Source organism: Netta rufina, assembly GCF_964035555.1.
Source record: "Netta rufina genome assembly, chromosome: 13".
Classification (NCBI taxonomy): Eukaryota; Metazoa; Chordata; class Aves; order Anseriformes; family Anatidae; genus Netta; species Netta rufina.
The window spans coordinates 6,825,771-6,849,045 of NC_140136.1; the positions used below are offsets into that span (position 1 = coordinate 6,825,771).

General features: G+C 35.8%; 1 protein-coding gene across 2 annotated transcripts in view; it reads left to right on the plus strand.

Annotated features, from left to right (window-relative positions):
- Positions 1-23,275, plus strand: part of ADAMTS18 (ADAM metallopeptidase with thrombospondin type 1 motif 18) — a gene marked incomplete at both ends in the record, with an annotated part of 77,135 nt that overhangs the window by 26,268 nt on the left and 27,592 nt on the right. For both annotated transcript variants that reach the window (XM_084294576.1, XM_084294577.1), the window contains 10 exons: positions 2,511-2,793; positions 6,501-6,700; positions 7,431-7,514; positions 8,367-8,526; positions 9,136-9,241; positions 12,554-12,691; positions 14,317-14,470; positions 15,497-15,592; positions 16,415-16,563; positions 22,198-22,370. In XM_084294576.1, coding sequence (XP_084150702.1) covers positions 2,511-2,793; positions 6,501-6,700; positions 7,431-7,514; positions 8,367-8,526; positions 9,136-9,241; positions 12,554-12,691; positions 14,317-14,470; positions 15,497-15,592; positions 16,415-16,563; positions 22,198-22,370 — 1,543 coding nt within the window. The remainder of the gene's footprint in view (positions 1-2,510; positions 2,794-6,500; positions 6,701-7,430; positions 7,515-8,366; positions 8,527-9,135; positions 9,242-12,553; positions 12,692-14,316; positions 14,471-15,496; positions 15,593-16,414; positions 16,564-22,197; positions 22,371-23,275) is intronic.

The window sequence follows — 23,275 nt, forward strand, 5'->3', positions numbered from 1 at the left end:
AATTTATGGCATTAAGCAGGAAAGTTAAATTCTTGTCAATGTTGTCTCTCTCTTATTTATCAGGGGCAATTTTAACTTTTCTTTAGAATATTAAATATTTAGAATATTTAACTGCATGAAGTTCAACAAGGCCAAGTGCCGGGTCCTGCACCTGGGGCGCAATAACCCCAAGCAGAGCTATAGGCTGGGAGATGAGTGGTTGGAGAGCTGCCAGGCAGAGAAGGACCTGGGAGTGATGGTGGATAGTCGGCTGAATATGAGCCAGCAGTGTGCTCAGGTGGCCAAGAAGGCCAACGGCATCCTGGCCTGTATCAGGAACAGCGTGGCCAACAGGGCTAGGGAGGTGATCGTCCCCCTGTACTCAGCTCTGGTGAGGCCGCACCTCGAGTACTGTGTTCAGTTTTGGGCCCCTCGCTACAAGAAGGACATCAAGGTGCTTGAGTGGGTCCAGAGAAGGGCGACGAAGCTGGTGAGGGGCCTGGAGAGCAAGTCCTACGAGGAGCGGCTGAGGGAGCTGGGCTTGTTCAGCCTGGAGAAGAGGAGGCTCAGGGGTGACCTTATCGCTCTTTATAGATACCTCAAGGGAGGCTGTAGTGAGGTGGGGGTTGGCCTGTTCTCCCACGTGCCTGGTGACAGGACGAAGGGGAATGGGCTAAAGTTGCGCCAGGGGAGTTTTAGGTTAGATGTTAGGAAGAACTTCTTTACTGAAAGGGTTGTGAGACACTGGAACAGGCTGCCCAGGAAAGTGGTGGAGTCACCATCCCTGGAAGTCTTCAAAAGACGTTTAGATGTAGAGCTTAGGGATATGGTTTAGTGGGGACTGCTAGCGTTAGGTGAGAGGTTGGACTCGATGATCTTGAGGTCTCTTCCAACCTAGAAATTCCGTGATTCTGTGATTAAGTAGATACAGACAAAGATAATTATGAATTTGTGTTGAAGAGAGGAGAGGGGGTAAATTGTTAATCAGAATAGCATCTATTTTAATGTTCATATAATTTTTCAGGAAGCAATTTGATCATCTAATTTCATAATATGTAATCTCTTGTCAAAATGAAGATCATGGTACTATTTTAGGAGCACTACTATTAAAACCCAATGAAAAATACTTATACTGGGGAGTACTGTGAAGATACTATCGATTTGGAAAGACAGAAGTGAATTTCCATGAAGAGGGCGTAGTGTCTTACTATAGACTATGGAGTACCTCCATATCTCTGATAAATCTTTTAACGGGACTTAAAGTCAATTTTAGCATTAGCTTAGAAAGCTGTGAAGATTTTACATGTAGCTATCTATTTTCACTTTCTTTACGTGTTCTGTTGAGTTTTCCTTATGGGAAACAGTTCTGAAAGTGCAGAAAATTTCACAAATCCTTAAGAAATACAGTGCTTGTATTAGTCATTAAAATTTACTCTCTTTTGAATATCCTTGGCATTCTAGATGCAGGAATTTAAGCTAAATAAAGCATCAGTTTCAGAAGGGAATATGTGATACCTGTCTAATATGTACGTTTTCAAAGAATGCTTTTTGAGGAAGGAGGTGGTAGAATCATGAGCTTTGAGGACTTAAGATGTCGGATAAGATGGTTTGTAATTGACATTTGTTTGTCTGCACATATTTTTTTGAAGCATTAGAGAAATGTAGATCTCATGGGATGTCAGTTTTGGCAGGAGGGTATTGGCACATGGTAGAGCTCCACTGATCCAAAACAAAAATCTGTATCTAGTATTATGTATATAATGTAACAGAATTACCTGATGAAACTTCGTGGTTTTTGACTTGGTAAAAAGGAGTGTTTATTACAACGTGTTTTACAAAACCGAGAAATGAAATAAAATCATAACTGATTAATGAGCTGCATGGAAATACTTCCTCAGTGCCACCCGCATTTCTCTGGCCCTGATCCTGGAAACACTTCATCACATGTGCAGTTTTATGCATAGATACTATGTGAAAAATACAGCACCCTTTTCCCATACTCACTTCTGTCTTTTAGGGATCCAAAAAGGAAGATAATTAAGATACTTGATTTCACTGTTCAGTTTTCATTTGTATGAGGGCAAAAAATATAAACTGCTTTATGTTGATTAGATTGCTGGAACTTGATTGCTGAATGATGATACTAAAATTTTTAGATGCTTTAACTTCGCACTGCTGTGCCATAACGTGCATAGGTTTCTACTTAGAGTAACCTTATGTCTGGATTATTATTGCTTACAAAATTAGTCACGACAATGTGTGAAGGTGCTATGCTAATGTGGTGGGGTACAGCATGCTTGTTCTCTGTGTTACCAAACATAACACCTGGTTGTCTTCAAAGTGCAACAATGCATATGTAATTGGGAAGACTATCTAGATTAAATCTTGAGTAAATGTATTTTAAAGGAGTACATTTCAGTTTGTCTAGAGGCTTTGGAGGGAGATCACTTTAAGAGCTAGCATGTTCCAGGTGTGAACTTCAACAGTATTTCCTCTAATTTCTGCTTTTTTTTTTTTTTTTTTTTTTTTAGTCGGGTTTGATAAGGACACGGAAGATAGAGTTCCTTATATCTCCATTACCTCAGCAGCTAGCACAGGAGCACAACTACACATCACCTGCTGGACACCATCCTCATGTATTATATAAACGAACAGCAGAAGAGAAGGTGCACCGGTACACAGTAGAGTCCAATCCCAAATACTTATCTCTTGGTCATCACAGAACTCACACTTCCCACAAGTATCATGCTCAAGTGAATGGTTACCACCCTGGAAGGTTTCAAAAGCAACATTTTTGTGGACGTCGCAAGAAATGTATGTAAGGAAACTTTCTCTCCTTGTTTGAGATAGTGCCTCTTAGAGACTGTATGGTGATACTTAGGTGCAGTTCATAGTCACCTATGTGATGGAGACATAATAATTAAGGATAGTATGGCTATAAAGGGAAATAGATATGGGAAATATGATTCTTTAAATTGATGTCATCTTTTTTTTTTTTTTTATTAAGCCATCAGATCACTGTTTAGTTCTCATTTACTTTACCTACTATAAAAGATCCCTTATCTGATTTTTTTGACATCACCATAGTTTTTGATAAGCCTTTCTGTTTTAAATCACTGCTTTTGCATAGTTAGGGTTGCCAAGTCCCTAAACTGTTCTCTGTTAGTCTGGGGAAATAGAATTAATTAGGCTTGAAGGTGGAGGAGAAGCCTTCCAAATCACTACTTTCTGAGAGGACAGAGAATAAATCTTTCAGAGCTCACCATCTGATAATGAAAGTTTCAGCAACTGAGATTTTCAAAAAGAACCTCCCACGTAAATTGTTTAAATAAAATTTTGGAGCCACCTCCTAAAAAACATACTGGAGCATAGTATCCTGCCAAGATCTATTCTGACTCCTTCATTTGGCCTTCAAATTTCTGAACATTTTAGAGCCCCCTTGGACCCTATATCTGTACTTACAGTCTTCAGTTGATTCTCTTTGCAAACCGATCTGCTTCTAAGTTGAGTTGCTTAAGGAGGGTCTCCAGGATTGCACACAGTATTGAAAATATTGTCAGTCTAGTTACATTCTTCCAACTTGCTTGTGTTGTGAGAGAATGAGAAGGTTCCTTTTCCAATAGGCATGTAGGGAAGACAGAGAAAAACAAATAGAAAGGAAGGAACGAGAAAGGAGGTAGTGGAAAAGATGGCTGAGGCTGAGGCCTATCTGAAGCCAGATAACTGCTTTTTAAAAAGTGACTGCTTCTTCAAAAATCCTTGTCCTCACTGATTTGAAAGCTAGACCTCAAATGCCAGATGCAGAAGTCTGTGATTCCAACCGTAAATATTTGCATTCTGATGCAGGTCAAAGCTACCTCATTACATACTCCCTCCCGCTCCTGTCTGTTTTTCCTGATGCCTGCTTCAAAGCAAACAAAATGGTGCTAAGTTAGCTATTCTGCTCTGCAGTATTTAATTTTATTTACATTGTCCACTGTGGTCTTATTCCTTATTTGCTGTACCCCCCATGACTGCTTGTCCAAATTCAGAATTATTCATGTCTTTAGTTTTTACATAATGCCGGTCCCTGTAATAAATTAACACATTTTGGTTATTGCATTTTCAAAACCTCCTGGGATTTGAAAAGATATTATCATTATTCCTGTCTTAGAAGCAGGACTCCAGAGACACAGGAGATGTCAAAAATAACCATTGCTGCTGGATACTAAATCAATAAGCTGAGTTTTCCTTTAACATACTTATCAGAATATATACTCCTGTAATTGTGTATGTTTATTGGTATGTTTAGTGATTCCACTTAGAGCCATGAGATTTTAGCTGGATTTTTGAGCTGGGTTCCTGGTAAATGAAGAACATACAGTTAGCATCCAGCTGTGCTGAGTTTAGTGTAAGTGATTTATCCATCATCACCTAGGAACTTGGTGTCAGAGGCACTGTTAAAATCCAATTAAACAAGATTTCCTTTAATTATCTTAACCATGCAACTCTTTCTTTTCACATCCTGCATTTTTTCACCTCATGCTATACATACCTGCAACCTTCTGAAAGGAAGGAGGAGTTAAAAAAAAAAAACAACCTAGTTCTACACCCAGCCTTAGCTAATATATCAAACAAACCTCTCTTGTGTTCACCAAATACAATGCAATCCTGCAAATATAATCACATGTGATCATTTAGTTGAGTAGGGGCAAATAAGGGATGCAGAAGAAAATTTTATTTATTTATTTATTTATTTATTTATTATTGTTGTTGTTTTGATTTTTTTTTCTTGGTCTTGTTCTGAGATCTGGAATCATATTAATTTGAAATTTTTAGCAACATCCAGTCCAGCCACCTCAGACAGAAAACTTTAGATTGAATAAATAAAGATGTAAGAATTGAGTATGCAGTGGTACAGAAGACAGTCCTCTGCTATTAACACTGCCTATAGTCAAGTTAATTTATCCTAACTTAAGAATGAATCCAAGTTTTCTGAACAGAAAAAGGGATGAGCATGCTGCCACTTCTAAGATCATAAATGTAGTTTGTCCATCTCATCGTCATTTGAAATTTCCTATGTTGTCAGTCTGTAAGCACTAGAGAAGTCGGTTAATCTTTCAAACTCTGCCTCACAATCTTAATATTTTTAGATCATGAGAATTCACTGGACTGTAGTCATTAAATCATGCTTGAAACATATTGCTGCATAGGTTTTATAAGTAGCAGTGAAGATAATCCAAGAACAAAACTCCACTGCTTGAGGATCAGTCTACAGGACATGTAAATATAAGCACCATTTTTTATGAGTCAAGTGCCTTGAAGTTATATTGCTTTCAAAACATGGAAACTGATGTGCCCTGAACTGAGTGCTTTACTTTTGTGTGAGGCAGGTCTTCATGTTTTGACATGCTTCCAGAAGAGGAGTTCTCTGAACTTGTAAAGGATAATTTTTTATAATGAGTGGTGTTTTCAAATCTTACTAATACAGTCACTTGCAATGTTAAATAGAGTTCAGCGTGACTTAATTCTTGAAAGCAGATTTCTATTGTCCATTCTGTGGTATTCCTGATTTCCCAGCTTGAGATGCTCTGTCATTGGACTAACTTTCTGATGAGGCACAGGCAAGATTTTTTGAATTACCTGAGGCTCCTTCACTTGCCTCATGTTACATCCCATGTCAAACAAACAAACAAACAAACTGTACTGTTATCCAAATAGTTAGCATGGCCTTAAAAAGTGGCCTTTGAGTTAATTCTTAGTGCCAAAGCAGCGTAGCTTTAGGTGAAAGAAGCAATGAGCAATTGGAGAGTTATAGGATGTAGAATATAGATTTCCTTTCCCGTTTCGGTCTCTCTGAAGAAATTGATTGGAAACCATTTTATGACTTTGACATTGACCAAGCTATACAAGCACAGAGGGAAAAAGTGCACCCCAACATTAGTGTGTGCAGGCTGGATGCGCATATCCTGTTGTCAAGCCTTGATTGCTGTTTCCTGACATTTACCTATGCTAAATAAATACATTCCCAGCAGGAGCAATGTCAGTTGCAAATTTGCCACTGAATAGAACTTAATTGTGGTGTGTCTCCTTTCTGGACACTTATGGTATATCTCCTTTCTGGTGGTGGACGTCTGTTGTGGAAAGGATTTTTTTTCATCAACTGCTATGTAAGTAGCATATGCCAAACACTTCTAGATGTTATCAAAAGGACAGGACATATGTAGGTATTCTGTTAAAAAATCTTTTTTTTTTTTTTCCACAGATGCTACCAATTTATTAGATTAATTCTTTATTTTGAACTGCTTACAGAATACATATGTTTTTTCTCCTATTTCCATCTCCCCGTATAGCCATCCTACCCTGAAGAATTAATCTTTTTTTTTTTGTTTCATAAATATACAAGAACTTCCTACTCATAAGTATTAAATCATATGCTGTAAAAACAATATGGCTCTAAACCTGTGTTACTTCCGTATCTGATGAAACTGATCATGGGTGATCTGAATCCTTCCCCAAACTGAGTTTTATTTCCTTTTTAGATGCACCTAAGCCACCCACAGAAGAGACATACATTCGCTCAGATGAATATGGGACTTCTGCTAGGTTCAAAAGGTCATCTGCTAAAATTCAGAAAAATGGAAGTCTAAATGTTGAAACCCTTGTTGTGGCAGATAAAAAAATGTTAGAGAAACACGGCAAGGAAAATGTAACAACATACATTTTAACAGTTATGAATATGGTAAGATCTGATGTCATTGAAGTATGTTTTCCCTGTGAAATATTGTTATGTCAGAGTATCTTTCATTAGACAAATGGTGATACCAGAAAGGGCAGGCACAACATAGACAAGCTCTTCTTCAAGTCTCATACAATGTGTTACTTAGGCCAAAAAACTATTTATAATGATTTTTTTTTTTGGATTATCACAGCTCTGACACTACTACTGTAGGGTAAAAAAAATATAAATGTTTGGAGAATATTTACAAATGTTAAATTTTAAAATATATCTTGTATAGTACAAAGAAATCATGTATGCTGAAACTGAAACTTTTACTTAGTTTCACGAGTCTTAATCTGTTTAGTCTGATGTCACTCCTTGAAACAAAAAATTGAGAAAGCAAATTTATTTTGAGAAAAATAATATAACTAGAAATACATTTTCCTTTGTGGCCTTGTTCTCCTTTAATTTTTTCTTCAAAACTTGAACTTTAACACTGATTACACTTGATCTGCGAGAACAAGGACAGAACAAAGCCCATTGAAATCAAGTTTTCAAGTGTTTTGAATAAGTGGAGTGGTTTGGGGCATAATTCTGGGTTAAGCTCTTTTGGATTAATCCTAAAAGATATATAATTCCATTAACTTGTATTGAAAAATGAAGGTGGATGTGATAACTCAATATATATGTCTATTTAAAAAATATTTTTTAATACATGTAGATAATATTTCATTTTCAATAATCACTACAGGTTTCCAGTTTGTTTAAAGATGGAACAATTGGAAGTGACATAAACATCATTGTTGTGAGTCTTCTTCTTTTGGAACAAGAGCCTGTAAGTTGTATCAGGATTTTCATGGTGTGTACTTCATTTGATACTGTTCACAGGGAACACTGGATATTCCTCTGTTATGTACATGAACTTTCATTAGAAGTCTTTGTCATTCTTATGACATAAAGTGTGAGAAGAAGATTGAAATCACAAAAAGCTCAAAAATTCTTTTCTAGATGTCACTGCTTTTCCTTTTTTCTTTTGATACTAAAACCTTCATTTTCATATAAATGTTCTTTAGAAACTTTGAAATGCATCCAATAAGATAAAACTTAACAGTTTCCAACATTTTCTTGGAGAAGGCTGGAATGAGAAATCTACTTGTAGGTTTTGAAGTAGGCTCTCCAGTGGGATGAACAGAAGAGAGAAAGAGACAAAAGTTCCAAACCGTAGACAGCATGTAACAGAAGGTTGGAATGGAGCTGATTCTTTTGGCAATGGTCCTGAAAGAAAAGAAGAAAAAATCTTTCCTGATGAGAAAAACTTTTGATGGGTTAATTTACTTGCATAATATTTTTCCTTCACCAAAATCTCCAAAAATTTTAATCACAAGGTTAAAAATATTTTGGTATTCAGTTTTATCAGGAATCAAATCCCTATGTATTGTATTTCAACTGCTGACTTTGAAAATATCTGTGTCTGGTGAATGCTTCAGTTTTATTTTATAATTCTAATAGATTAATTCATCAACTGAATTGGTCATCACAAATAGTAAATACAGGATTGCATAAGTTCACATAGAAAAAATGCAAACAAAAATAATTCTCTTTTCCCTAACCAACTCTTCTTCCTTCAAGCACCTTTCTCAAGTTTTGATGAAAGCACCTTCTTTCTGTGTCTGTGAAATACCTACAGGGTGGATTACTGATTAACCACCATGCAGACCAGTCACTGAACAGCTTTTGTCAATGGCAATCTGCTCTGGTTGGGAAGAATGGAAAGCGCCATGACCATGCCATCTTGCTTACGGGTTTTGATATCTGCTCTTGGAAAAACGAGCCTTGTGATACTTTAGGTATGATAAGAAAACACATTCTGAGAAACTCGTGGATGCAGCATCTTGATTCACAGAGACTGAAATGTTTTCAAATAACAAAGGCCAATTTTGTATATAATGTTAAACTTCTTGAACAGGAAATATCTGTATTATTTTTACATATATTTCTTTGAGTTACCTAGAAGAAAAAGAATATTTCCAGTATTATTGTCCCAGCAGAAGTGGACAGATAAGCTCTCTGAAAACATCCTTCTGGATTGTCACCTCTTCAAGGAATATTTGAGATTTTGAAATAATTCTGAGCCACTCTGATTTATTTTATTTTATTTTATTTTATTTTATTTTATTTTATTTTATTTTATTTTATTTTATTTTAAAGAATAATCTGTACCAGTAAAGTGCATTTTGGAGGTTTAGGTTTGATTTGCATTAACTTCTTATACTGGAGTCCCTTTATTGTCAGATAAAAGTCTGCTTTAATTCTTAGATGATAAAACTGATGAAGTAGATAGCCATCTTGCATCTTCATGCAACACAATAGGAGTGGCTTATTAGGAACAGTGTAGATGATGTATGTACTTAGCATTCTGTAGAGGAACAACCTCTTCAACCATTTCCTTCTTTCAGGATTTGCACCTATCAGTGGTATGTGCAGCAAATATCGTAGTTGCACCATTAATGAAGATACAGGCCTTGGACTGGCTTTTACAATTGCTCATGAATCTGGACACAAGTAAGTTATTTTTCATGAGTCTTACCTACTCCTTCTATAAATAAACGTGTAAGTGAATGGAAACACAGCATCAATTAATATAAATCAGCTAGCCATGGATCACAGAGAGCAATTATTAGAATATAGACAGCATCTATAGACACCCATGGAGCTTGTATTGTATTTTTATTTTTTGATGTATTGGTTATGAACAACCTGTGTGGCAGTTTTAGTTTTTCTGTAGATATATCCATTGGATTTCCATTTGATTTCTATGGTAATAAGAGTGTCATTTTCCTAATTTCTATCTCTCAAGCACAATTGGTAGTCTTCTGTGGAGCTTCAGCTATTCTCTGAATTGTTGAATTAAGATCTAAAGAAGACAAATAGCTTTTACTGTCCCATTTTCTCCAGATACCTTTTAATTCCTTTTCACAACTTTTTACATGTTTTTGACTTTCACTTCCAACATGACTCAAGTTGGATTCTAACTAACCACTGGTGGTATAGAAGTATATCTTCTCAATGTGGAACAAACCTGAAATCAAGGCTTAGAGAAAACACTGACATAGGATCATTATTCTGTACAGCAACATTTGTGCGTGTAATATCCTTCAAAAGCAGTGCTACTATATTCTGCTGTTTGCTCAAGGCATGAATCCTTCTGATTCTGCATGACTGAATCAGGACTATTTAATTTTCATTGTACAGATATGCTCTACAGTATATACTATGACCTAATGTCTACATGAGTGACCCTTTCACAGGTCTGAGGGGAAACAAGGAATTAAAGAATAATCCAGCTACTGGTGAAGCCCATGGGAACTGAGCCAATGCTTTCAGTGGGACCAAATATGTAAAATGTATATAGCTTCATCCTCCTGGCACACTAATGCAGTTTCACTGAGCTCAGTAGACTTTTAATGCCCTTCGATCAGTATGAGGGAGAGAATCAGGCTCAAAGCTTATTTTTCAAGAATTATCTCCTTTAGTAGTTTAATCTCTTTCTTGTTTGTTTTATTCACTTTAAGAGATTATACTTGGAACCTCTTAAATACTTTTTTTGGTTGGTTGTTTTTTTTTTTCTCTTTTTTCACCACTGCCATTGATTCTTATATTATGGAGCTTTTTGGTATATTTCCATACTCCTGTCTAATGAAATGCATCTTATCTGCTAGAAAACAGCTGCCTCAGGTACAAACTCTTATCATCTGTTCATATTCATGTCCTTGAGACTACCTAATATGAAGTGTAAAACGATAGAACTTGGTCTCTGTGATACAGAGATTTGTGGAAGAAAAATGTTCTCAGAATTATTGTCTGGCAATCCTAACAATAAGCATGCAGCATGCGGCTTTGGAAACGGTACATGATTCATTATGTCAAGGTGTAAGGTAATTTAGTGCAATTTTGAAAATTTAGGATCTCATCTATTGATCATCAGTGTTTATATAACAGGTTGAGAAGTGCTTTCAGACTGTGCTCTGGTCCTGGAGAAAAAATGGTTCCCTGTGGCAATTACTGAAGGTTCTTATCTGACAGGATGATGCATACAGGATGTTTCCTGGAGTTTTCTTATTTCGCTCATTAAATGTCTGTTGTGTGTCTTTGAAAGTCAAGTGTCATTTCAGAGAGTTCTCTCCTGACTGTACCAACTCAGAATTTTTAGGAGAAACTTCAATTCAAATGTAGGATTGTTACCGCTAACCACTTCAGTAAAACAAATGGAGTGATTTGACTGTTTTGCATTGATCTCATATTAATATGGATGCAGATAAATACAAAGTCTTGCTGAGTGTGCTGAGGTCCACTGTGAATATATTAATCCAAGTATTTCTTATTAAGAGGGTATTGTATAGTGTATAGATCACACTGTCATCCACTGAGTAGCTTCAATTGTTATACACTTTTTATGGTTTCATTTAAGTAGTTTGTGTTTTTACCTGAAAGCTTAACGTTTCCTTTGGGAGTTCAGAGCCCATTGAGTGAGCGGATGTTAAAACTGTGGATCTGTTGGCTGTAATGCATGTGAACAAAGTTAGTATTTTATAAAGGGTTATAACATATTTGCTCAGTTGGCATTTTTTTTTGTCCATTTATAGAATGAGACATATATTTTAGAAAGTTTGGATCCTCAATTGGTGGCAACGCGTGCAACTCTGATGAGCCTGCAATGATTTAAAATAGTAGAGGATCATGCCCAGTAAATTAGATATTCCCTGCATGTGCACACATTGCATTCATAAAGTCACCAATGTACTACAATGTAGAAGTAACAGATTTTGAAATTTCTATTCCAAACACATTGAAATCCACAGATATCCTGTACAGTGAGTAAATATAAAGCAGGGAAATAAAGTCTGAAAATTAAATTTATTATAACCATACGCTCCACATAATTTATCATTTTGAATGTGGCTTTTATTATTGCTTATTATTGCTTATAAACAAGAGAGATGAGAGAGCACATTGAGGAAAAATCAATCTGGGGTAATCTCTCTGCTGCAATTATCCACACAACTCATTAGTCACTTTTTTGTTTGTTTGTTTAGCCTTTTTTTTTTTTTTTTCCTTATAAGGTACTTTGCATTTTGGAGACATGAAAATAGGGCACCTGGAGTATAAATCTGATTTTGGCATTGATTGGCCCCATTTGACAAAGGCTGCAAAAACATATACCTATAGCTGTGACTTGAATTTTTCAGAATATTTCTCTTTCACCATGATTTTGCAAGAAATTCATCATCTGTTTATCTGCAGAGCAGACTTACTATAGACAGTATAATATTCCTCCCCACCTCCCCCCACCCCCATTGCCCCTAGTAGTTCCTTCCAAGACACAGTTGACTCCAAGTAAAATCAGTTCTTGGCTTGTTATGGGATGTCCAACAAGGTGGACATAGAAAGCTATAAAGTGGATGTTAGATAGAATTTTTCACTGGCAATTCATGATACAACAAATAGGCACAATTTCATGAAAAAAAGACTAATGGTTGAACTGTAAAACTTCTGAAACAGTCTGTAACTCTGGTAATTAGATGGCAATGCCATGTCATCAGCTCACATTGCAGAGCTCCTGTCCATCACCATCTTTCTTGAAAAATGACTGTTTTTCTAATCATACAAGTGCATGATGACAGTAAAGTCTGAATGCTATTAACTGGAACTAGTTTTATCCTAATAGTCATTTGAATGGTGGTTTGTGCATATGTGTTCATCCTTTTGTGGAATTCAAACACAGAGGTGTTGACTGTAATGTGTTTCTTCTGCCACAAATTGTGTCTTGCTTCTGATTAATGTAATTTTTCACTCTCATGTATGATTCTTTTTCAGCTTTGGTATGATTCATGATGGAGAAGGAAATCCTTGCAGAAAAGCTGAGGGCAATATTATGTCTCCTACACTTACGGGAAACAATGGTGTGTTTTCTTGGTCTGTATGCAGCAGGCAGTATCTCAACAAATTTCTCAGGTAGGTCAGATGTTAATCTGGACCAGTGTCAGGGAATGTATCTTAGTAACTGGCCTTGAACACTTGAACAGACATAAAAATTACATAGGTGTGAAATTTACCTCTTTTAAAATGTGCTCAAACCAGTACACTATTTGAGCCTGCACACTTGGACATCTGAGGTGTATCGGTGGTATGGTATAGAATCAGAGAGCCATGGAATCATAAAATGGCTTGGGTTGGAAGGGTCTTTAAAGATCATCTAGTTCCAACCCCCTGCCATGGGCAGAGATGCTGCTCACTAGATCAGGTTGCCCAGGGCCTCATCCAACCTGGTCTTGAACACCTCCAGGTATGGGCCATCCACAACTTCTCTGTGCAATATAAGTGTCTTTTTCCTGCCTCATTTCAAAACAACAAATTTCACTCTCCATGAATATCCAATAATAATGGCTGGCATATCATTCTTTCCGAGGCATTCCTGTCAGGTTTAGTAGAGAATTAGCAGGAAGTGAACACAGAGGGCCGACATAGTAGTGCCGAAGTCATTACAAAATGTAAATTAACATTAATTGCCTTTCTCCCTAGAGTTTCTCTCTTGATCTAGCTCATGGCATGAGTAAGAACATTTTAAGTTTTTCATACACTGCTTCTGGTGAAAAAAAATATTAAAAAGAGAAAGATGCCAGTTACTTCTCCAGGGTGTTGGTACCACTCAGTGATGCTTTTAAAGGAGCTGTATTTTTCTGAGCTTAATGTCATCAGAATTGCAGTCCTTTCTTGCCAAATTTTCCTTTTATTTGTTGTACATGGGTAGAGTATGTATCATTATGTAAAAATGTGTAAGTGGTACTAAGACCCAGATCCAGTAAGGGCATTGTAGATGTTAATTCTCTGAAGTAAGAATCGAATTCCTACATATTTCAGTTTCTTGGTTTCAAATTATTATCTTAGAGCAATGGATAGGAAAGGTGACAGAGTTTTGGTGACTTTGTGTGCTCCAATGATGCAGCATATTCAGATTACACAAGCAAATTTCAAATTGAAAAAAAAACTCATAAGCCCTCCAGCATGCAGTATGGTCCAACAGACTTACACTTGGAAGATATATCTAGCATAGGGTTACCTTCCATACACATTGCTTCTCAAGCACACATAAAGGAAAAAAAAAGCAGACCATAGTGTACCTTTGGTCTTAAGCTAGACCCAGCCAACCCAAAGCACACAAGCCGCAGAAGGCTTCTGTTTGTTGATCCACTTGAAGTGAATGCTGAAATGAGACAGTGTCCATGTCGACTCTTGATTCCTGATTTTTGGAATCTATTTAAGGGAAAGAAGCAGACCAGATTACCTTGATCTTTTTACATGCAAATAAAGGGAGCAAAATACTTTGGTATCATTTTTTCCCTGTCACAACAGTCCCAAAGCCTGGAAATTCATGCTTCCTTAAAAGTTTGCAGGTCAGGCTACCAACAAGATGTCAAGATCTTTTGGCTCCTGCAAGCATATATTCTTATTTCAGTACATGACTATAAAGCTAATTAAAAGTACTGTATACCATACTATATGTTTTTGCTGTTCTGTAGCAAATTAAAATGTTGTGATTTAAAGACCTTAGTCATAATCACTATACATTCTCATTATAGTACAGCTCAAGCTGCCTGTCTGATTGATGAGCCGAAGCAAACAGGACAGTATAAATACCCTGACAAACTGCCTGGGCAGATCTATGATGCAGATACCCAGTGCAAATGGCAATTTGGAATGAAAGCGAAAGTATGCAACCTCAGCTTTGTTAAGGTACCTATTGATATCCTTGTGGAAAGTTAAAATTATATTAGGGAACTGCAGCATTCTGTAAGTAGAAGTAACACTGTTCTCCAGAGCCTGGGGCTATTTCTCTACTTTATCTTGCTTGGCAATTTGCTTTGAAGGCACTGGCCTCCTTTGAGGAATATCACCATTCCTGAGGTGTTTCGGAAGGAAATTTGTCCTTTCTGTGAGTCAGAAAGTGTGCAGTTGGATACATTAGACCCCTGAGCCCTTGCCTACTATGCTTATGGACATTAGCAGGCAGTAGAGCTTTGATCAAAACTTTCATAAGGGATGAGGGTGGTAAAAGGACTAAGCTTCTCGTGTTTGGTTTTACTCCTATGCATTGATGTGGAAGCCTGGAAAGGATCTATATAGTCATTTAAGAACAATAAAAATGGATCTTCTGACTCTGTGATGAAGGATTAATTTAGATTAACCCTTTATTTTAGTGACTATTACAGTCCTTGCTGGCCTCCTCAGAGAAGACATTTTGTCAAATAATCCAGAGTGGTCATTCTGAAAAGTGTTGTCATTTCTTTTACTCCCATTATTATTCTGGAATTTTTTGATTTATTTTATATTCACCATATTTATCAGTTGATGCAAGCAGTGTTTCTTCAACAGCTACAAAGAGGTGAGAGTGAACTGCATTGGGAAGAGACTGTTTCCAGCCACCTCCCATGTTTTAGAAAATCTGTTCAGCTTTATTGTCCCTGCAGACTTGTTTTAATTTTAGCCTTTAACATTTTAACACAATTTTTGTTAGTATAGTCTCACACTCAAAATAGTAAAAAATATGTATATAGTGAAATGGTCCATAAACAAGAAGGCAATATACAGCATATGGCTGTGCTATGAATCTTAAACTCTGGATATTCTAAATGCAGAAATTTTTGTCTATATGGCTTATATGGTAGCAAAGGCATATATCATTTGTTACTTTTTCTAAACACCATGACATAATAGGAATTATGAGTTCTATGATAAGTACTTTTTTCTTTCTCTTTTCAGGATATATGCAAATCTCTCTGGTGTCACAAAGTAGGTCACAGATGTGAGACTAAGTTCATGCCAGCAGCAGAGGGAACAGCTTGTGGTATAAGTATGGTAAGTTCTTTTAAATAGGATGTCATTCTATCTTGGTTTTAGATTGCATTGGGTTAAATACTAGCTCCCCTCAAAACCAGCTTTATCCAGACCACCCCAGGTTTTGTATCATGGACTTGCCTATTGCTCTGTAGAAGATTGCACTGCGATACATAGTCAGGACTTGTCCTCACAGTAGTGTCTATTTGATTGTAGGTAGTGATGCCTCTCCTGTCGAGCTGTAGAATAAGATATATCTAGCAAATCTAAATCAGCAAAAAAAATAATAATCCATTGATTATAACATCTATAATTACACAAAATATTTTATTTTGCTGTAATGTTTGTTTCAATAGAATATTGTTTTGATTTTCAAGTTACTGACAAATGTTCTGTTTCACTTTTTCTCTTTGTATAATATTTCATAAATGAATGATAAAAGGAGAGAAATTTTAGCAGAATTTTAGCAGGCTATTTTTAAATTACATGGGAGATTTTGAGGTTCTGACAAACCAAGACCATCAAATAACATGTTTTCTGGGGGAAGATAACCCAAAAAGATACTCTCCAAAAGAACAGTTTTGAAAATTTGTGCATCAGAGATCGTGAATCAGAGCTTGGACAAATTTAAGGCCACTATTTATCTATACCATCATGTTGACCAATCTCCTACTTCAGAGTCCTTGTTGTACTGTGAACTATATCATTGAGTTCAATGGGTGACCTTAGATTTCTTAGGGTAAAGCGCTAGAGCTTTTAAATGTCCATTCTTTTTTTCTTTTCTTTTGCACCTACTAGGTACCACTAACTCTGATGGGATATTTTTTGGCATTCTTTTGGCAGTGGTGTCGAAGAGGACAGTGTGTCAAATATGGTGATCATGGACCCAAGCCTGTAAATGGTGAATGGTCTGCCTGGTCTGAGTGGTCACAGTGCACTCGGACTTGTGGAGGTGGGATCACATATCAAGAAAGACACTGCAACAATCCAAAGTAAGACATAGATATGAAAAAGGTATTATTTTTATGCTATTTATGTTATTAAAACAAAACAAATGGGGTCCATTTCTGTAGGGAAACGATATGTGTGAAATGCTTCTTAGACCATTCTTTCACGTCCATTATGACCAGTCAGTATCTAAAGAACAGAAATATGTTCTGTCCACTAGAAGAAAGTAGTGGCTGTCCAAAGACTGCTAGAACACTGTAACATCTATCCACTCTGAATTTTTGAATTTATTTTGTAACACTGCAGTTTATCTAACACCTGCTGCAGTAAAGAAATGCCACACAGACATAATCACACCTAATAATTTAACTGTAATTTAAGACTTCTGATGGGATCATACTGTCCAGAATAATAAACCAAAGACATTTAAAGCCAGTATCAAAATGGTTCTAGATTTATGACTTTGTATGTCTGTCATATTCTTGTATTCTTTTATGTTTCACAAGTCAGAATAAAGTTGCTGAACTATGGTATTGTATGCTAACTCATAAGACATTTCTAGCATGTTCCTCTAGTGAACATCTTATCACTGTACATGCTACTATTCCTTCCAATACTATTTCATAGTAGAAGTAAAATGTTATCAGGTCAGAATCTTTTCTAACTTAGTAGAAAAAAATGATGTCACTGTTTTATTTCATACAAAACTTTAACAGGCATATACACACGTATTCTTCATTGCACACAATAAAAACAGCACTTAAACTGCAGTAATAAATAATAGAGAAAATATGACACAGTTTATACGAGGCTGTAAAGAAGCCTCACACCTATTGCACAGTGCTCCAGTAGTAATATCCATGCTTCATATACTATGTTATAGGAAAACTCAAGTTAGTTAAAATAGTCTTTATTATCCTTCATCAGTCAATCTTTGCAGATCCATAGCAGGGCATTCTCAACCTTTTCTGTTGTTTCTCTGTGGTTTTTGATAACAAAATTGCTTGGATAGTTTCATTTTTTAATGAAAAATCGTTAGCATGAGAGTAGAGATTCTCAATTATGTGTCATATATATATATTCTGGTTTTCTTACGTTGGTCTCTGTTTTTCCTGCTGAATTTGCATGTATATACCTTGTTCTTTGCATTGATTTGTAAGCCTTCTCTTGCTCTCCATGCAAGACAGAAGAATGCCCACTAGTTGGAATGTTTCAGCTTGGCTTACTATAATAACGAATAATGATTTCAAATTGTGTTAACACAAAAGCTCTTTAACTTGCAATGTGTCTGTTACTGTAGCATATATTTAAAACTTGTACCCAGAGTGATCTATCTGTTCTAATTTCAGTAAGATCTGATGTAAGACTTGATGTAACCATGTAAGGCTTGATACCAGAACTGTACTGTCTCTCTAAAAAAATTAAATTTTATTACATTAGTAATAATCCAGTTAGAGCAAGAAGAATATACTATAAATCTCTCTCAGATTTAGAGTGATGAAATTACAGACTATAAACAAGCCGTCTACACATCAATATACAACAGTGAATGGATATCCAGGTAACTGTATTTCACATCACAGCACTTTTATATAAAAGTGGAATCCTATCCATTTTCAATGTTAAACCACATGGAAAGATTTATAACCTACTGACTGTTCATTGTTCACTTCTAAAACTACACATAAACAAAGAATAATGATCCCTTTCTTTCTGAACTTCTGAAATATATTTCAGATGTTTAGATATCTCAATATATCTATGTGTATTATTTCATATGTAAGATATTTATGTCAGTTTTCCTAATCCAGGTTTGTGTAGGAGCTAATGTTTTTGTTCATAAATCTGACAGAAGATTTTGGATAGCAAAATTCTGAGAACGACAATAAATAATATGTATTTCTACAAGAGATTATGATAGGGGCTGTGGATCTCTGAAGAACTGACTGGACTTTCTTACAGGAGAATTGGGGGGGATTTCTAGGTTTCTCATGATTTTAATGGTGACACCTTATTTAAGAGCTTAGACAGGTAATACAGCTAATACAGCTTCAGACTGCTGCTTATGAAATACTTATTATCTGTGTTAGCATGTGAAATTCCCCTCTTGAAAATGATATCCAAGCAATTCAATTCCCTTTCTCTTGATACTAATAAGTTGGACGTCGTGACCACACCCAAACAGCTCTGGATACGGCTCCTGAATTACCACCTCGGTTATGTACAAATTCATAATAGCAGACACCTATGGAGGTCATCTGTAGAACACAGGGTTATGACGATTTGCTAAAATAATTATGTGTCTATAAATTGTCCCAGTGTAATTTCATGGATCTGGTTTTCATAAATCACAACATTTTACACTTGGGGTACTTTTCCAAGATAGAAATAAATTACATAATTTAATAGTTTAGCTGGGAAAGAACCTGAAGAGCGCCCAAGAGATTTGAATTAATACCTAAGTTGTATCTGTGGGACTGCATCCTACCCACTTCACAATAGCGCATTGTTCAGTAGAAGCAGAAGTAGAATGGAGTTTTAGCATGTATATAAACAAAAGACTAAATCAATAAAATGGCTTCAACATGTCTTTTTTAATCTTTTCTGTACAATAGCTGTGAGTAAAGACAATGCAGATGTAAGCCCGTGTAAAATTATGATGCCATTGAAAGCATTAATAAAAAGGAAGATTGTGAAAGATCTTTTGAATTCATGCAGAAAACAATTGTCTAGCTTTGTGATATTGTCATAATATGGTCATAATATGAGCAGAAATGTCCTCACTTCAATTTAAATGATTACAAAACATGAAAAAATAGGAGTCCAGAAATTTCAGTCTCATTCGCTTTATAACGCATGAAATATTTTCCTTATTTTCCTTAATTATTTTTTTTTTCAGGATTTTACACTCTGTGTTACATTCCAGTGAATAGCCATTTTAGTTTCTTTTGTTGATCTTTAAGTGCATTCCATTAAGGGTACTGTAGAATTTATTTATGCTACATTTGTAGCATTTTAATATTTCAGTCTTATATGAAGTTGGCAGCTTTGTACTTATACTCCTTTTACAATTCATTCTTTGGAGACTGTGCTGGCCTTTCTCAGCTATTTTCTTCCTTCTCCAATTATCATCAGTAATGCCTCAGTTATAACAGCATTTATTCCATTTATTTATGCAGGGATCTTTACCAGTATGTGCCAAAGTTGGGAAGGTACACCTATGAAAGTTTATGCTGTATCTGCATTAGGAGTACTATACTGCTATAAAAATATTGGAATACCTTTTTTTTTTTTTTTTTTTTTCCCACATCTGAGCATGGTTATACACAAAGAGCTGTTAGTCTGAAGCCAAAAGCTGTTGGTATAAACATCACAACAAAAGCGTGATTTTATCAGTGTCAATGAGAGTCCTTTTTTCTGAAATTTGGTTTTGTAGTCCTACATCTAGTTTCCTGTGAATTACTCAACTGACATCTGGTTGGTAAAAAATGAAGGTGGAGATGTTTCCATCAATTCTCTGGCCAATGGCTTCAGTAATGGGAATGTACTGTAATATTAAAATGCTGGAACAGAGTTGAGAAACAGAATGCCTCTTTCAGTGCTCCCCTAGTTTGGTGGAATTTTATACCATCCTTAAATACAAGCCTGTGGCTAGAAATCACGATTTAGCCATAAATAATTCAATTATATTGCTTATTTGGTGGCATGTACTTGGAAGGAGGTTGCTTCTTTTCCTTCTACTAAAGCAGATTTGTTCACTGGGGTTGAAGGAGTTCAGAAATCATACATGTGTTGAAGCTGTAAAGAAAATCTGTAGAGAATTGAGTAAGGACCCAACACTTGGCTGCTGAAACTCCAGGCTCCCCCCAGCTGCACAAATACTGACTTCACTGATAATTCATATCCTCCTTGCCCTTCAAAGACTGAATTGCCACCAGCTAGTATGGAAAATCCAACTCTTTTTAAGAGCTTTGCTGCTGTACCCAGTGTTAGTGTAGTTGACCTCAAGTAAATGACCTCAAGAAAGGTCAATGGAAGTGCTTTTTCCACAACACATTTCTCTGGTGCTTTAGCCCAGTTTTAAATGGCACAGCAGAGGGTTTACACCTCTTCCTTGGAGAAACTATTTTGTAGCCCAGAATTCTGGAGAAGCCAGGTATTGTGAGGTATTGTGTACATTTGAAGCTGATTTAAAACATGAGAACCAAGCTCCGGCTTAGTTAGTGGGTTAGATGTGTGGGAATTAAAATTTACAATACGGAATAGTGTAAAAATAAAATGTATGTGGATTTTCTCACCCATGTTGCACCAAGCTTTCTCCATATTACTTCCCAGACAGATGCATGTTAAAAGTTGCATGAGATAGTTGATACAGGGTTACAGCATACTGTTTGAGGCTTTAAACAAACAAATGTGATCACACTTGTTGCAACTGTATCTTTTATACTAGCTATATAGTTAACTATAAATAATATATATTTAAATTTAATGTTATTTTACATTTAAATATATCTTAAATAATGATTATTATTAAATAAGTAATAACTTGACTAAAATAATATTTTTATTACCTGATATATTTTATTTTCATTTTTGTCTGTAGTGTGTGTGTAACATTGTTATGCCATCCACTGAAAGATCTTGTTTCCCAAGCATGTATGTTCCGCAATTTTTAAAAAAATCATAATATAAATGTATGCAGGTGCAGAATTCTCGCTTTTTTTTCTTTTCTTTTTTTTTTTTTTTTCACTCGATGCAAGAAATAGCATAATATCACACAGATATCACACAGTTCTTAGACTTTGGGGTTTTAAAGACTTGGCTCAGTACTTGCAGATGTATATCTGAGTGTTGTGGAACTGCAAAAATAACATAAGTGGATTTTTAGGAGATCCATAAGGAGTAAGGAAGTGAGTGAATACGTATCTCATCGGTTTGCAGGGTCTCTCGGCCACTTTAAAAAGAGCAATTCTTGCATTTTAAATCAGCTTACAGACACAGACATAGACCAAATAGTAATATATATATAATTCTGATAACATAAGATGAGTTATGCAAAGCAAAGCAACAGAATATGTTCTTTTCATTCTCTCCAAAATTAAGGGAAATACCCAAGTAAGGTTTGCTGAAGCAGATGTGACATATTTAAAGTTATTCAAGAATGTCAATGGTATCGCAGAGCAGGGCAACTATGTGTAGCCCTGCTTCCTTTGTTTAAAAGCACACTTTTTCAAAATGATTTACAAAATAAATGAACAACCAAATGTCATTAGTCATTTTGTTTATGATTGACCAGTGCTATGTTATTCTTTATTAACTCTTATTGTGATGTGTAATTCTTTGCACATGTTCCTTCCTGGGTTATAACGGAGTAAAAATAGCTATATTAGCAAGACTGAAACCAGCCAATACAAAATAGCTATAAATTTTAATTAGTGAACACATGATTCACCTCTAGATGTTTGCATCTTTGCTGAGTTTGCAGTGATCCAAGTAGATAATTCATGGCAACTGCTTTGCTGGGTTTTAACAACTACGAAAATTAATGGTTTGTATAAGAAATACTGATCTCCTGAGATAACACATCCTCTCATTTTCTCTGTTAATGTGCATGTAACATGTGCCAATCACATAAAAAGTAAGTGCTGCAAATGATTTTTTTTTTCTTTTTTTTTTAGGCCACAGTATGGTGGCAAATTCTGCCAAGGTTCCAGTCGTATTTATCAACTTTGTAATACTCAGCCATGTCCAGCAAATAGTTTGGACTTCCGTGCCCAGCAGTGTGCAGAATATAACAGCAAACCTTTCCGGGGATGGTACTACAAATGGAAGCCATACACTAAAGTGGAAGGTAATTATGCCACAGCTCTGATGGACAAAGGCCATTGCAGAAAGCAAGCTACCAGCTGAAAATCATCCATATTCTTTAGGCAAATAACACCGTGATGTAAGCAAATAGAAATTGAGTTGGCTTATTTGAGATATGTTTGCTTTCCAGCATAGCTGAATCCGGCTCTTATGTGATACCACCTGTATGAACATGTAGAGTTCATTTTGGTTGTGAATTTAAACCTTTGTCCTTAGCATGACTCCCCAGCTGTTGCTAGCCCTTTCTTTTATATTACATATGTTTTAGTATAAAAACAAAACAATAGAAAACAAAAAAAAATTCCATGGATTCTTCAGCATGGGAAATGTGAGCTTCTATAGTAACGCTACCAGAATCTTCCTTCCCTTGGAATGTTCTCAGATTTCAAAATGTAACAATAAATCAACCTTCTGACTTTTCTGCTGGTACAGTCCCTTAAGAATTAGAAAAACAAATAATGTACAGGCATATATTTTTTTAAAGTTATCTTTTACTAAGAGATCTTTATAAAATTCAGGTCTCAATAACTCTCGTTTGTCTTTTGTAGATTTAAAATTTATTTTTAATTTATCCACCTTAGTTTTGCAAATAGTTTGCATCAATGTTCATTTTAATCAATTACAGCAAGCATTTGCTGCAGTTTGAAAGTCAGTTTATATATACAATTTTTGCTACTTAAAGAAAAGTCACTGGATTATATCACATTGTAGCTGCTTTGTTTACAACCTGCACAAATTTGTTTTCAATGCCATTAAGTATACACACACCCATAACCTATTCATACCCTGATTATAATTTCTTTAAAAGATTTTGCAGACATTTCAGTTGCTATTTAGAAATCTGTGTCCTAACAGCCATTGTGAATAGAGGAAAGAGGAAATATGGTT